At 38.5% G+C, this 17,012-nt stretch overlaps 2 protein-coding genes across 2 annotated transcripts; one reads left to right on the top strand and one right to left on the bottom strand.

Moving 5' to 3' along the window:
* The first annotated feature begins 1,234 nt into the window (after positions 1-1,234).
* LOC149927391 (uncharacterized) lies at positions 1,235-7,518 on the top strand. Its single transcript, XM_090157848.1, has 3 exons — positions 1,235-1,339; positions 3,532-3,818; positions 7,251-7,518. Exons 1-3 carry the CDS (start codon positions 1,235-1,237, stop codon positions 7,516-7,518), a joined length of 660 nt encoding a protein of 219 aa, XP_090013974.1.
* Positions 7,519-8,367: 849 nt separating this feature from the next.
* LOC149927390 (uncharacterized) lies at positions 8,368-16,434 on the bottom strand. Its single transcript, XM_090158938.1, has 8 exons — positions 16,300-16,434; positions 14,621-14,818; positions 14,392-14,553; positions 12,141-12,300; positions 11,227-11,444; positions 10,870-11,162; positions 8,858-9,545; positions 8,368-8,467 (listed from the first exon to the last, which is right to left on the bottom strand). Exons 1-7 carry the CDS (start codon positions 16,375-16,377, stop codon positions 8,918-8,920), a joined length of 1,737 nt encoding a protein of 578 aa, XP_090015064.1. The 5' UTR covers positions 16,378-16,434; the 3' UTR covers positions 8,368-8,467; positions 8,858-8,917.
* Between the last annotated feature and the right edge of the window lie 578 nt (positions 16,435-17,012).

Raw genomic sequence — 17,012 nt, 5'->3', positions numbered from 1 at the left:
ATAAAGCTAGTCAATGTGGCTAACATGTTGTGGCGTGTAAAGTTTTGTTTTTCGAATTTAAATTATCAAGAATTGTCCTTCTTAATTTGAAGATAATAGAAAATGAATTTTTCTTCATTAACTTTTGAAACGATATTAATTTCACAATTTAAAAAAAGGGAGAAAAAGAATTGGATGTCGATTTTGTTTCTGGTAAGTGTTAACCAAGGTTAATAAACAGTCTTTTTATCGCTATCAATGTCAGAATTTTGGTTTAGGGAATGGTATAAAAAGTCCACTTATACGCTGTTTACTGCTGTATCTTGAAATCACTTTTACACGATTTACTAAAGCAGATTTTTTCATTTTTCCCTATAAAAATATAATCTAATGCTAAAAACTATCATAAAACGTATTGTCGCGGCAAAAAAAGACCTTTTTATGTGCAAGGAGGTGCTTATTTGAAATTTTTACTGAATTCTTAGATGGACCCCTTTGTAAAAACGATGTTTTGCGCTACCCCCTAAACAGCTCTTATATCAAAAACAAGAGCCCATAGAGTAAATTGGAAGCCAAATTCGGAATCTGTAGGTCGTTTTAGCTAAGAGTACCAATTTTCATATTTTGAAGAGCTTTACGAATCATGTTATAGAAAAAAAATGTTTATTAAGTAACGAAACTCTAGGCAAAATGCATGAAATTTCAAAAAATCATAACTTTTCAAATTTTTGAAATTAGCCAGCTAAACTCCAGGAGGCTTCATATTTATGGTAAATAAACCAGGGAAAAACATTTGGGCGAAATTCGTCACTATCGAGCAACAACGCTTGACGATTTCACGTGGAATGACCCCGTTGTAAAAACTGAGACAGAACCGTCTGCTATATTTTTCAAAATTCAGAAGTGATATTGAAATCTGCTAGATGGCGGTAGCCGTTTCCTTCTTGTGACGTTTTGACCCGAGTAAAAATTCTGTCGGGTTGGATAAAAAGAAGAATACCATTTAACAACGGTCTTTCGGAGCCCCCTATAGGGATAACATGGTAGCGGGGTGTCCCTGCGTTAATTAGTCCATGTTTGCAGTTACTCTTTTATATTTTCTTGAAACCTTAGGTGCCATTTTTTAATGAATACCATATTTTTAGATATATCGATACCAATAGCGAGTTTGGAAGCTAGAGGCTTAGTATCTTGTTGGTGGATATTGAACGTCATTATTATCAGCGTTATTAACGGTTCTAAAAAAGCCACGCTAATGACGAGCGACCAATGCAACATTGAAACTCTAGAGGACGTTAACAAAAGGCCAACAATGGCGCCTACCATGATGCGGAACTCTATCTTCGCTAAATATTTTATGGTTAAATTGAAATCAGAGCCATCTCTCAACCAAAATTCGAAGTTGTTTTGTTTTTCTGGTCGATATACAAACAATTAACTAGGAAAATCTAAGAGTTTGGTTTTGGTCGTTAGATGGTTTTGATTTTAATTGCATTCGTTTATTTTTATTACCATAAGTCCATAAAATGTTTCCATAAGTATGACTCTTTCTTAATAATTTAGTAAGTTAGTAAAGTCCCAGGAAAAAGATAATTCAGTCTGGGATACAGACGACCTTGAACACGGAAATGATGACCTAGAGGAAGATAATACACTTAAAGTTGGGGATGATGACTATTATGTGGAGATGATATGCGGGCATTAAGGTCCAAATTTCCCCCAGCATGAGAGGGGGGGAAACCGTCACCAGCGTGCGCTCAACTCGCGTATCCCCACTGGTTTAAGGGGTTTTCCCTCGAGCTCTTCGGTTTCCTCTTCCATAAAAACTTGTCGAGGTTAACGGTAATAGTGATTGTAGAGAGCTGTTGGCTCGCCGGCATGAAGGGCTTGCCACCACCCTCCTACGCATTGTAACCCGGTCACCTGAATTAATGGCTTTAAAAGTCGCTGGATGACTTAGGCCTAAGGTGGTGCCTTGGGTATTAGCCCAGCTGATTATTATTATTATTATTATTATTATTATTATTATTAAGACGTAAGCTTAGGGAACAAATTTTCTTTGGGAAAATGGGCTTACTCTTCTATAGCGTGAGCAATGCTAAAATTCTTATGAATATAGTCATTATCCCTAAGTATAAATTCACTCATTCCTGGTGTTTTATGTTAACTTCTATGTATGACAGTATGAGTTCCTTCGTGGATTTAGAAATCAGTGACAACGGATGTCAGTAAAACAATACATGTAAAATATACGAACGGTCATACTTTTGGTACAATACTATAAACTTATGCTACTACCATAAGTGATTAATAAAACTAAGTGGGACATTGGGAGAATTCATCAATGAAAGCTTGTCGCAGAGTGATTTGGCAATATCAAACCGGAAACGGATCAACGTCACTCCGCAACTTTTTCGTATTCCTACGCGCGCATTTGGAAACTTCATTTTGAAATTCCTCACTTGAAGGGCACAGAATCCACTTAAAAGCCGTCTTTGGCTCGCCACTTACTATTTTTTTGTTAACTAATCATTTTTAAATTCAATGCGATAAATTCCGCCGGTATAGTCAGCCGCCCCAATATCAAAAAAAATTAATTGTCAATACTGCTTTCATAAGGACAATATCATAGGTAGAAATCAAAGTCCCGCGAGCCAATAGAAAGAGCATCAAAATCCCAAGTATTAATAGTAGTGTTGTTAATTTTCCGGAAAAATAAAATGCGGAAAAATTTCCAGAATATTTTCCATAAATCGGAAAAATAAAAATTGAAACATAAATTACTTATTTAATGGTTTTTAATTTTTTAAACTTTTTAGCGATATAAAATGTCTAATAACAGTAAACATACTACAAAACATTGTTAATCAGTTTAAAGCTAGTTTTACTTTTAAATTCGAAAAAATAAGTCGAAAATGCCGCTTTATTTAAATTTGCAAGCAATATTAGACTAATCATGGAATTAAAACTTTTTTTTATTTTTTTCGGAAAAATACGGAAAATTTTCCGGAAAAAAGGCCTCGGTCATTTTCCGACTTACAACACTAATTAATAGCAACTATCAACTAAGAATACAATTCGGGACCGTCTGTTTTTGTGTGGTCTGTATTGAAACAAGCATTCATTGAGCATTTTCTATCGGTATGTTCATAAGCCTATCACCTCTAAGTTTGAAACGCGCATAGCGCCCTTTGTACCACCACTGGACGGGCGAAAAAGAAGGAATCAGGCGATAGTATCGGCACCTGGTAGAGATAAATTGAAGTTCTTCCTTCCCCCTTTCTCTCTCTTACCAAAGCAGCTGGCATCATGCATTGCGGGACGCGTTACGTTTCTCTTTTCCGCCACCGGGTGGATTTAGCGCTGTACTTTTGCCAGTCGTTAGCTTGAGCCTTGAACCAACACTGCCTTTCGATTCAAACTTATTCAAACTTAGGGTTGATAGGCTTATGGTATGTTATATACTGTTCCACTTATTGTTATTATCCACTTATGCTATTACCAATATGAAAATGTAAACTACAATTAAAATCGGGAATTTTTCTGAATTAGAATGCCGTAGTAACGGAAAAAAGACAAATTTACGACAGAGCTATCAAGCACGGGTCTCTGGTTAGCTCCGACGAGATCGCCAACGGTCGAACCTACCAGAGGGTTTTGGACGGCGAAGCAATCATTCTAAACGACCACTATCAGACGGTAAACGGACTGGACGCGTTTTGCAAAAAACCAGAAGAAATTTCCAAGTTTCACTGTGCAAAAAAAAAATTCTACGAAATTCCGACTAGCCTCCTGTTTTCTCAAGAACTGACCAATAAAGCCGAATACATCAATTTACGGTAAGAGCCGGATTTAAGAATATTACCAGAAGCTTAAGGGAGAAGACTACTGTGGCCATTGTCTACTTTCGCGATATTTCAAGCTGAACTCTTTTAATTTTGTATTTTAACTTATAAAATTAATATTTAAGTGTAGGACAGCTTCTTGTTTAGTGCTTAAAATAATTTTGACAATTTTAAATTTAAAAGTAATTAAGTTATTACGTTTTAATTCGCACCCCCGAAGCTAAACAAGTTGGGCAAGCTCCCAAACTACCCTTTAGTTAGGACCTTATATCTCGTTAACTATTAATATTAGAACTATCAAAATTATTTTAAGCACTAGAGGAAGGTTCAGCCTAATGATAAAAATATAATTCAATGATGTAATTGTTAAAACAGAAACGTTCAGATTGAACGAAAAGGAGGCTTTTATTGTATTCTTCCCCCTTAAAGGGGAACGGTCAAGCTTTAACCGGTTAAATAGCCCTATAGCCCGTTAAAAACTAAAATTTATGGCGAAAACCGCATAAAAAAATATTAAGGGGTTAATTTTTAATAAAATAAAGAAATTTCGGGAAATTGAAAAGCGCGCGTCCGCCGCGACACCTGGTGCGAAATCGGTGAGACAGAACAACTACATAAAAGCGCGCGTGGCGCGTTCTAGTTATAAAAGACGTAAGCCTAAATTGCCCGATTTTAAAAGTTAGGATAGTTCGCAAATCGCTCACTAAGGTGCTGCTGGCGCTGACGGTACACCTTAAGATGGCGGCGAAAATTCAAACCCAAATACTTGGCGTTATTTTTCGTTTCAACTTTTTAGGCCAATACCTTTTTTTTTCAAGACCAAATAAGGTACGTGTAAGTATTGAACGTCTTGTTGATCTCTTGATATGCAAATAAGGCGATATTTGGAAAAGATTGGCCGTTCCCCTTTAAGTTTATAATATACTATATAATATATAACAGCGATTTATAGATTATAATATACTAGCTCCCTATAAGTTAGAATCCGCCATAGGTCTAACGTTAACAGCGATTTATCCCATAAAAATCAGAACTGGTATACGTGATCTTTGCTGACATTTTTTGCCCAAACCTTTTAACTTCTAAACCCTAAAATTTTAGGAATTAAATATTATCTCAGAGGTTGGTGGGCGAAGCCCCCCACCCCGCGTTGGAAAACGAATTTTGGAAAACCAAAACGTTCCAAATTTAAAATATATTATTTTTTTAGCTATAAAGAAATACATAATTATTGATAATAATAATATTTATAGTTATTTATAAACAAAAATGCAGAATTATAAATTTATTAATATAAAAATCACAAATATGAAGTAGAATAGACTAGATTAGAAATTTGTTATTTGGGTTTTTAAACTTTTTATATATTTTTTTAATTTTTCCGTGGAAACCCCGGGAACCAGGTTGAAACGCATTGCCCTAGGCCTCTGGGCAGCCGCTATTTGCTAGATCTACAAGTAGATCATAGCGTCGATTTAATTTCGGTCGGCGGCGGCGTTTGGCGAAAAACACCCGGTGGCGGCGGGCCCGTCGATTTTTCAAAAATTATCGGTGGCGTTGAAGGGGAAAAATGTCTACCCCCTTTTGAAAATTTCTTTAAAAACATTTTAAGTGTTGGAAAACTCAAAAGAAAATTCGGCGGCGGGAACAAACTTTATTTAAAGTAAATGATTCGGCGGCGGCGGTTTGGCGCCAAAGAAAATATCGGCGGCGCTAGGCTCTATCTACAAGGACCAACCCAAAATCCGCCTCCCTCCTAAGCCTTTTTTTCACTCTCCAACAAAAGGCCATTCCGTAAACTATCCACGACTGCCCAGCTTGTTCTTGAAATTGTGCAGTCAAACCTATGGACAAATTCATTAGCTCTCTTTAGTGGGAGAGCTGGAGAAGCATTGTAGAAGTGGGAACAATACAGTTAACAAGAGAGCCACGTTAATTTATAGAAAGTCCTATTTGCTATTCCTACTCTCTCTCTCACACACAAACGAGGGGGTAGCCACTTAGAAATAAATTGTACACCAGATTTCTGATTTGCAAATATTTCCGATATTTCTCAAATATTTCCGATATTTCTCAAATATTTCCGATATTTCTCAAATATTTCCGATATTTCTCAAATATTTCCGATATTTCTCAAATATTTCCGATATTTCTCAAATATTTCCGATATTTCTCAAATATTTCCGATATTTCTCAAATATTTCCGATATTTCTCAAATATTTCCGATATTTCTCAGATATTTCCGATATTTCTTAAATATTTCCGATATTGCCTAAATATTTCCGATATTTCTCAAATATTTCCGATATTTCTCAAATATTTCCGATATTTCTCAAATATTTCCGATATTTCTCAAATATTTCCGATATTTCTCAAATATTTTTGATATTTCTCAAATATTTCCGATATTTCTCAGATATTTCCGATATTTCTTAAATATTTCCGATATTGCCTAAATATTTCCGATTTTTCCTAACTATTTCCGATATTTCTCAAATATTTCCGTTATTTCTCATATTTCCGATATTTCTCAAATATTTTTGATATTTCTCAAATATTTCCGATATTTTTCAAATATTTCCGATATTTCTCAGATATTTCCGATATTTTTCAAATATTTCCGATATTTCTCAGATATTTCCGATATTTCTTAAATATTTCCGATATTTCTTAAATATTTCCGATATTTCTTAAATATTTCCGATATTTCTTAAATATTTCCGATATTTCTTAAACATTTCCGATATTTCTTAAACATTTCCGATATTTCCAGAAATATCAAAAATATTTCCGTTTATTTCTAGATTTCAAATATTTCTTTCGATTTCCCGATATTTCTAATATTTCTTTGGACTACTCTAGATTTCTAATATTTCTTTGAACTACTCTAGATTTCTAATATTTCTTTGGACTACTCTAGATTTCTAATATTTCTTTGGACTACTCTAGATTTCTAATATTTCTTTGGACTACTCTAGATTTCTTAAATTTCTAGATTTCCAGAAATATCGAAAATATTTCTGTTTATTTCTCTAGATTTCCAATATTTCTTTTAATTACTCGAGATTTCCAATACTTCTTTGAATTTCTCGAGATTTCTAATATTTCTTTGGATTTTTCTAGGTTTCTAATATTTATCCTGTATTTCTTGATTTCCAGAAATATCGAAAATATTTCTGTTTATTTCTCTAGATTTACAATATTTATCCTGTATTTTAAATATTTATCGTTCCCAATCTCTCAGTCCATTGCCACCCTCCGCGGGTGGGTCCCCGTCCAATATTTTTTACTTTATCTCTCTGCCTAAAAAACCCCTTTCCCAATGCTAGGCTCTCGTAAAACATTAGCAGGATAGGGACCACTGCTCTCGTAAGAGATGTATTATAGACTTCAGTTGTTACGTATAACCGTATTTCCGTTTACAGCGTTCTACACGTGCAAAGCTCGGGTTTAATGAACCACTGGATGAAGGAGGCTCTGGTCGGATTCGACACTAACAGGTACTTAAGTACCGAGGAGAACGTAGATGGTCTGTTTTACGGAATGCTCGAAATTAGACCGCTGTTTGACGTGGCTTTGGTCGGCTACCTTCTGAGTTTCGTCATTCTGGGCCTCGAAATCGTCATTTGCCATCTTCTATTTGATGGAACCCGCGACGAATCCGAGTCGGAACCGGAAACAGTCCACTCTTGAGGAACCGGAAACTTCCTTGCACACGGGACCAAAACTTTAATGCGGAAATGAAACGAGGTTTTTCGAAGATGAACCGACTCAACGGGTATTACCATAAGTGGATCATTCTCTCTAAGTAGACAAAACGCTATGTTACCTATGACTAGAGTCTTTGTCGGGGTCGCTCTGGCAGCCCTTTACAACCGCCCTATACTGCGTATCACCTCAACTTCACTCTGAATTTATACTGCCAAATGTAACGTTTTTTACATCTCTTATGGTACATTTCACGTCTGAAACGTGTCTCGAGGGCCCGAGAGAGAGAAATTTTGGGGGTTGGCTCATCGAATTTCTCCCCCAAAAAACCTGTACCATTTTTGTTCAAGGTCAGTTTCAGATCCAAGGGTAGAGTTTTTTTCAATAAACGTCCCTTTAGTTGCCGTCTTGACCACTCGGTGGCGCCTCCACCGAAATATTTTCAAAATTTTCTCTTTGGAGTTTGCTTTCTATACGTCACGAAACCCAGAGTAAGATACCCGACCGAGACCCGGAATTTGTATACTTAAGGCCTTTTCACACGAGCCAACTTTTTGATCCAACTAGATGAGTCAACTTGAGTTGAGTAAACTAGTTGGTTCGTGTGAATAAAAGTTCGATGAGTTGATCCACCAAAAAAGTACGCCAGAAAAAAATGGATCACTGATTCATTTTTGCTGACTCAGCATTTTGATTTGAAAAGTTGGCTCGTGTGAAAAGACCTTTAGAGAGAATGATCCACTTATGGTATTATCAATTTGAACTAAACCAAAGCGAAAAGTGGATTGAATTGAAATTGTCGATTTAATTGAATTTTTATTATTTGAATAATTGCGCTCATATTTCTCTGTACCATTAAATTTTACGTAAAATAGTCACAAAATATACATATTTTGAGTATCTGAATAATTGTATATAGTCTTAACAAACCATTGTTTTTATAGTTGTTAGTTAAATCAAAAGTGACATAATTACCAAAAATGTGTCAATCGGACCTATTTCTTAATGAATGTTACTAGCGAAATACAAGTTGGGAGGGGAGAAGGGAAAGTATGTCGTGGGGAGGGAAGGAAGTTAAAACCAACAATTGACGCCTCGTAGTGAGGAACGGAGGAACTAAGCATCACTGGTCAAAGTTAGTCTATTTTTTAATTTTTCGTCGTTCTGTGGAGATGCTATCGCCATCTACCTACGATACAATACCATAGACTAAAAAAAAAGATCCAGAAAGACGACAATAAATAGTCTTTTACGCGGTCGATCTCGAGTCGAGCATTCATTAAACCTTTAGCATACGAAAGTACAGGGATTGTCACACTTTTAGTAATTATGTCACTTTTGGTTAAAGTACATTGTAACTTACATTATGACGTTAAGTGTATTGTCAGTTAAAACTTGAAAAGAAAGTCGAGGTGTCAACGTATCGAACGATGGGCTCTCGCGATTTATCATTATTCTTGCTTCGCTTTACCGAACCCGTCGACCACTCTCGGCGATCCAATGAGGCTTGACTCGACCGATTGACAACGCTTTCCTTGACGCTCGTGGCCATCGACATATCCTTCCACAGTATACGCCGAAAATCTGATGGACTGACCGCCTTTCGTTCGTTTCTAACACACTTGGTCTCTGTGGAACCGGAGCAGGTGGTGGCTTTCTTGCGATGCTGTTTGCCCACGAACGAGTCCATCGTCCTGCCATTCAGGCTTCTGAGTCGCCACAGACACAAACGCGTTTTTTTCCACGAGTTTCTCACGAACTGACCGAAAGTAAAGTTTTTATCGCGGATGCGCGAGTAAGCAGTCCGCAGTAGGAAAACGATTACTTCGTAGGCGAAGCAGATGGCAGCGGCGGCCAGTCCTTTGGCCCACAGTTTAAAAGCGGGCAAGACATGGTCCACTTCCAAGGGAGCGTATTCGCCGGAATGAGGCTGGCTGAAGCAATACGGAGATATGTCCATGACGCTTTGCAACCAGACTTCCGCCACGCCCGACTGTAATACCCGCAGCATTCTGCGATATTGATAAAATATAATGTTGAACTTGGAAAGAGAATACAGCAGTGGAGGCGCCAGGAAGTTTGTCATAAGGTAGGTCAAGAACGTATGGTTCCTATTTTTATTTATTCACGATAATTTTGGAGCCCTTTTCCTTTACAAAAGCTAACAAAATATAGTGTTTCATCCTAGAAATTGGAATTTTTAGGCAACCTGTAATAATTTTCATAGGGTCCGAACACAAGTAAATGAACCGAAGTTATCGAAATAGCGCTCAGAATATAGGTGGGGTGGCTGAGTGGTTAGCACTTTAGCCTCGCAGCAAGAGGAGCCGGGTTCGATCCAGAGGCGTAGCTGAGAACTCAGAGGCCCCCCCCGCAAAAATCTCTATGAGGCCCCCTTTTTAATTTTTTTTTGGTTAGCTCGAGGCCCCCCCCCCCCCTGAAGTTCGAGGCCACCCCGCACCGCGGGCCCTGCGGACCATCAGCTACGCCACTGGTTCGATCCCAGCTAGTGGCACTGGGTGAAAATCCGGAACCACTCCTTCTGCGTAGAGTTTGTAAGTTCTCTCCTCACTGGTTAAAGGGGTTTTCCACCGAGGTCTTCGGTTTCCCCTTCCCATAAAACTTGCTGAGGTTAACGGTAATAGTTAGTGTGGGGAGCTGTTGGTTCGCGTGGCATGAAGGGCTTGCCACCACCCTCCTACGCATTGAAACCCGGCCACCTATTACTTGATCACGCACAAGTAACATTGCTTATGTGGTCGAAGGTGGTGCCTTGGGTATTAGCTCTATTTAAAAAAAAAAATCGGAGGGCGTTTTCGTTACGAAAATCGAGTCAAATAAAAGCTAATTTCAATTTTTGACGCGATAAATTGCACTTGGGAATTGTGGGTATAGCTATGTTTATGTATAAAAAATGGTTTCATAAAAACAAAAACGTTTTTTTTTCAGCCTAGGAGCGCGCAAAATTTTTAATTCGAGGTAAAAATGTAACTTTATAAGGAAAACGCCTCCAACATGAGGAGTATAGCAGTCTGATAACTTCGGTTCATTTACTTCTGGTCCTAATTTATATACCAGTGCACCTGGGAGATTAAACATCCTATATCACCGGTATTCTCATCAGAATGCCCTACGCCCGCGTCCACAGCCCGGACACGTGACCAAATAGCCAAATGCATTAAGATAACCCTAGTACTGACAATAGAAATGAAAAGTTTTCCTCAAAATATTTTCGAAAAATTTAATTTTTGGGGCCCCCTTAAATCTTTAAGGTGTGCCATGGCCCATCTGGCCTCTCCCTTGGCGCCACCACTGATGAAAGGTTATTGCAATTACCTAACATTGACGCGATCCATAAACGCCCTGCTAAGACGTTTATTGAAGAACATACTGACTGGAATGGCGGATATAAGATTTTTGGCGAAGTAAAAACCTTTTATCGGTGTTTTGGTCGTTTTTGAAAAATTGCAATGAACTTCTATGCCACTCAAAAGAGTATAGCGATCGTTGATTTGCACCGCTTTCTGGGATACAATGTCTTCAAATTTTGCCCTTGACACCAAATCTTTCATACCGGGTATCGCGCTCCCCAAGTCGTTTATTCTCTCGGCCAGAGCCGGAAAGTTGGACTAAAATACAAGGTAGAAATTGATTAGAAGTTAAAGAGGAATTGAGGACTACCAAATAGGTTACTTCGATGAAGCTCTGGTGCGAAGAGAATTGCATGACGTCTGGCCTGAGCCCAGGAACTTGAAGAATATCGTCTAACTTGTCGACGGTGAAATGAGGAGGGACGATGGTCATACTCGCGGTCATGTCGCCGCCGATTATGGTCGTGATAACCAGACCTCCGAAGAGCCACAGGGACAGAATGCATCTGGTGGCCGTTTTTCTCATCGGAAGGCGAATTTCTAAATCAAGTGTTTAGGCCATTATGTAAAGTGTACCATGTGCCAGAAACAAACACCACAGTGCACTGACTGCCCTACGTTTCAGAAACGCATTATCAACCATTTTTGACTTTTTGAATTTGAATACTCCTCATACTAATTTTAGGGCGCTGATTCTAAATTTGAAATCCTTATTTTTCTATCTGGTCTAGTTTCCGAGGTGTGAAAATGCAAAAACGCATTACAATCGAAAAGTGTCGAAATTACTCCGCAGAAACGCATTAACGACCGTCGGAAATTTGCAGAAACGCATTATGTCGTTATTCACCAATAAGAGTCTTCGTTTCGTATAAATTCGTCTGCTCTAATTTCTTCAGCCGCATTCTCAGGGTAACAGTCGCAATGGCCGTTACTCACAATTGTCAGTATTATTGTACCACATAATGCGTTTCTGCCAAGAGTTTTAGCCAAATATAAACGTACAAAACGCATTATGTCAAAATATTCTGAGATTTACTTAATTTTGGCGATAGTCGTTGTCATATTTAGATTGCGAACTAAATGAAACCCATAAAAACTAGTTTTCAGTTAGCTAAATACTGTAGTATTGTTATTTTTCATAAGAATTATAAAAATAAATTTATCTCAAAATGCCAGTTTTCGAGATAATGTATTTCTGGAACGTAGGGCGGTGCAAAACATGAAACTCAAACTGACCTTTGGAAAAGGTGCAACCGATAAACTCCCAGCAGAACCTGAGAAGGTTATACCGGTGGTTCTTGGCCAAACCCCAATTGAATCGGACACTGAGTGAACCTTCGGATAGCCAGGAAATGAAAGAGGCGCCCACGAAGCAGGACAGATAAAAGAGCCACACCTGGATGAGTAAGAGCGTCAATACACATCAAACTTACAAGGAGACGACCCAAGGTGTAACGCACCGATTTGGTTCAAACTCGGGGGTTTGGTAGACCTTCGTGTAACTTGAAAAACCCTAAAGGGAAATGTCTCCATAAGCAACCGTTTTGCCATGGCAACCAAGAATGTTTTTGACATCACAAAATGGAAATTTTCGCATTGAATATAACATGGGAATCTGACCAATTTAATCAATTTCGAACTTTTTCATTATATTTTAATTTATATTTTATATTTTTAGCATTTTAAAAAATTGGTCAGATTCCCATGTTATATTCAATGGGAAAATTACCATTTTGTGTTGTCAAAACATTTTTGTTTGCCATGGCAAAACTTTTGCTTATGGAGACATTTCCCTTTAGGGTTTTCCAAGTTACACGAAGGTCTACCAAAACCCCGAGTTTGAACAAAATCGGTGTGTTAACCTCGGGGCGTCTCCTTTTTAGTACCTCCACGATTGAGCGTTACATTAGAAGTAGAAATAATACCTTTCCACCCATTCCCGTTGAGACCTTTACCATTCCCATTCCACTTCCGTAAATATTCGTTACCAAATGGTACCATTCCTTATGACGTACGTTTTCTAATTCCCGTTCAATTTTCGATTTTTTTCCATTGCCGAATCCAAAATTTGCGTCCATTACTATTCTTCCATCCATTCCCTAACCAAATTTGAGAGACAACCCGATTCCCGCCCACCCCCGCGGGAATCCCGTGGTTACCGTGTAAAATGGTTATAGACCTTTTTCAACGTGGCTTTGTACTGCGTGAGAACACTTAAAGACCGATAACCGAGTGAATCCCCGGTAGCAGTGGCGTACTCCTGTAATCCCAAGCGTCTGGGAGGCAGAGTTGGTGGATGGCCGTGTGAGGGCGAACACCAATCCCCTAACGGGTGGCTATCATACTTCCGCCACAGGTAGGCCCACCCCTGTCCCCACGCACTCCGTTGGCGTGACCGTTGCACATACCTCGCCCTGATTAATCGGATAAAAAAATCTTCTGTACTCGATCTTTTGACGAATGATAGCTCGGACTGTTCTGGCTATTGCTATTTTTCTTTGATGTTTGATTTTCAAATTCTAAAAGTGGGGTGGCGGAGTGGTTAGCACTTTCGCCTCGCAGCCAGAGGAACCGGATCGATCCCAGCTTGTGGCACTGAGTGAAAACTTGGAACAACTCCTACCGCGTTAAGTTTGCCTGTTCTTTCTCCACTATTTAATCTGGTTTTCTCCAAGGTTCTTCGGTTTCCCCTTTCATAAAAACTTGTTAACGGTAATAGTTAGTGTAGGGAGCTGTTTGCTCGCGCGGCATGAAGGTCTTGCCACCACCCTCCTACGCTGTATAGCCCGGGCACCTGAGTTAATGGCGTTAAAAGTCACTTGATGACTTAGGCCTAAGGTGGTGCCAGGGGTATTAACCTCGCTGATTATTATTATTTGATCCAGAAAGAAATGTAGCTCAAATAACTCAAAGATCGTGTATATTAAGGCAGAAATGACCGCATGCATTTAAGACCCTAAAATAACCACATTTAGTGATTTTTTTCGGTAACTTAGCAGGATATTTTGCTTATGTTAGCAGTTTAGCTTTCCACTAGGGCCAATAATAGTAATTCTCATGAATGAAGAAAATAAAACCTAACAGATGGCGACACATATTGCTATTTTAAAGATGGCGGTGTTCCTTAGCGTAAATATCGAATTATCTTGGTTCCTAAGAAGGAACATAATCGTAAAAACGTACGTCTTGGAAGACATAAATTAGATTTCTAGAAGCCCGTTGGATCTCTTTTATTTCTCCGGTTGTTGGTGGATGTCCGCTTCCGGTTCGAATAAATTACCTAATTACAAACAATTCCATGCGGTTGCGGCACTGCGCGATGACCTCTTGAACTTCTCGGTGGTTGAAGCTCTGTACGTTGGGTCTAACGTGGTGCCTAGCTGATTGATATATTCAATTCAAGAACAGTCTGAGTGGTCAACTCTATCTTCCCTGGGGGTTCGAATTCGCCAACTAGAATCTCTCGAGAGCGTTGAAGAAATCTTACCTGAAGGGAGATATTTTCGAACGCCATGACTCCGTGTGGGTCGTCGACTAAACTTTGTCCTGACAAAATAGTCATGTCGCTATAGGCAAAGGCTAAGGGCATCCGAGCTACCTTACACCGCTGTATATTGGGACCGGCCGGCACCATGGTAAAATCCACAATCTGCAAAAAAAGTACACTTTTATGTACTCATTAATTCCACTCAAGAAACATCAACTCGGCAACGTACGTTCCGATGCAAAAGACCTAAAAGTCCAATCCACTTATGGTTTTTAAGATCGTATTTTCCATGACCGAATTTCGTATCATCAGGGTAAGGTTTCATCTCGTACTGTATGTTCAAGGACGTTGACAGATACGAAAATAGCTCCCAAAGAGGCCCTTTGAATATTGTCTGATTCGAATCGACCATTATCCATGGTGGAATCTGTACAAGTACACCAGAGTAAATAGCGTAACTATTGGAATGGCCATAGCCTCAATGCAATCATATGTAACATGTATGGCATAAAGTATATTTCCTTAATGAAACCTAGTCCAAGTAAATTGATTAATTCCAATGAGTCACTAAATACGCGTCATCTACGTTCTAGTTGGGAAATAACGCAAGTGCCACCTCATAGACGCGTCTGAAAGGGTGCCAAATCTCTATTGCCAGCTAGGAGCAACAAACACAAGGAGAACGCAGCTAGCCTTTAAACACGCTAACACAGTGTTGTGTACGAATTTCATTGGACAAGCCTTTACGCTGAACATTTTACAATTTCCAAATTTTTCCCTTCGGACGGAAGCAGACGAAAAGCGTCTAGCCAATGAAAACTGTACGCAAGAAAATCCACGATTTTTGACGGGTTGCGTTCTCCTTGTGTGGGGTGCTGTGTTTGTTGCTCCTAGGTGACAGTATCTATGACCAGCCAACTTTATAGAGATAAAACTAAACTTTATCGGAATAAACGCGGTACTTCGACTTAATATAATTTGATTTTACCCTTTAACGTTGATATTTTTTAATTAATTTGATTTTACCCTTTAACGTTGATATTTTTAAATTAATTTGATTTTACCCCTTTAACGTTGATATTTTTTAATCAATTTGATTTTACCCTTTAACGTTGATATTTTTTAATTAATTTGATTTTACCCTTTAACGTTGATATTTTTTAATTGATTTGATTTTACCCTCTGACGTTGATATTTTTTAATTAGTTTGATTTTACCCCTTTAACGTTGATATTTTTTAATTAATTTGATTTTACCCCTTTAACGTTGATATTTTTTTAATTTTACGCGTAGTTAAATGTTCTATATCTTCAGATCAACGGCGACTATAGGGTATATTCCCGTTGGATAGAATCCTATTGGGTCGAATTCCCTATGGATCGAATCAAAAAATATACTTTCCCAATTGATCGAATTCTAATTTTGCAATCCCATTGGGTCGAATCCCATTGGGTCGAAAAAGTTTATAGAATATTTTTACATATACAAATCGAAGTAGGTTAGGTTAGGTTAGGCTAGGTTACGGTAGGGTTAGGTTAGGTTACGGTAGGGTTAGGTTAGGTTACGGTAGGATTAGGTTAGGTTACGGTAGGGTTAGGTTAGGTTAGGTTAGGTTAGGTTAGGTTAGGTTAGGTTAGGTTAGGTTACGGTAGGGTTCGGTTAGGTTACGGTAGGGTTAGGTTAGTTTAGGTTAGGTTAGGGTTGCTTTCACTTGTGAGCAAACAAAATGTCGATCGAATGGGATTCGGTTGAATGAGAATCGACCCAATGGGACAAAAGCTGACTATAGTCTTCTTTACTTTAAACCTTTTATTTTGAATTTTGATTGGTCTATTATTACTTATTCCACTTGAAACAAAGATTTACAGAGTGATTTTTTCAAATACGCAACAACCATATAAAAATTACCTTGAACGCTGTTCCTCTCAGAATAGTCGGGTTGTAATCCGAGTAGTGATTGGCGATGTCAGCTTCCGTGGCATTCATCTTGTTAACCTAAGTTAGGTAAAGTGGAAGTTACATTACTCATCTCGGAGCTTTCTCGGTAAAACACAACGCGTTGAGACTGACCGAAATAAAAACGTTATTTCAAAGAAAGGGTTTAAGCCGATTTTTTCACAAACAAGACGCGCGGCCCGCCCCCTAACGAGGAAAAACAAGGCTAGAGCTAAAAGCTTATATTGCCATATTTCGTTCCAACGCAGTCCACGAAATGAAAACAGTAAAAATGGCGACTTGGTGTTTCAAAAGTCGGCTAGTCACCGCAATTGCTAATAAATCGTTTCACCTTAAAAGCAAACACGAAAAATGCATTTATATCGGCACGACGTCTACAACAACGCGACCGACATAAGGCCCAACGATTTTCCACTTTGTTATACTTAATACCAAACTACAACGCTAGTAAATCCGAAGAGAGCCGATGCGTCTCTTTATATTTTTATCGAATCTAATAGGCGCTAATGAGTTCGGAATTCGCGAAATAAAATCAAAAACAATCGGATTTAAGCTTGTAAAATTCGAAACGCTGTTTGTAGGAGGGTAATTTGCAGTTAATGCGTCGTTTTCACGGGAGATCATTTAAATATATCTCAAACTATCTTACGCTGATTGGGTCGGCT

Source organism: Leiobunum rupestre, chromosome 9, assembly GCF_980474605.1.
Source record: "Leiobunum rupestre chromosome 9, qqLeiRupe1.1.hap1, whole genome shotgun sequence".
Classification (NCBI taxonomy): Eukaryota; Metazoa; Arthropoda; class Arachnida; order Opiliones; family Sclerosomatidae; genus Leiobunum; species Leiobunum rupestre.
Note: the sequence above shows the minus strand (reverse complement) of the source record. Positions and strands in the feature narration are given on the sequence as shown.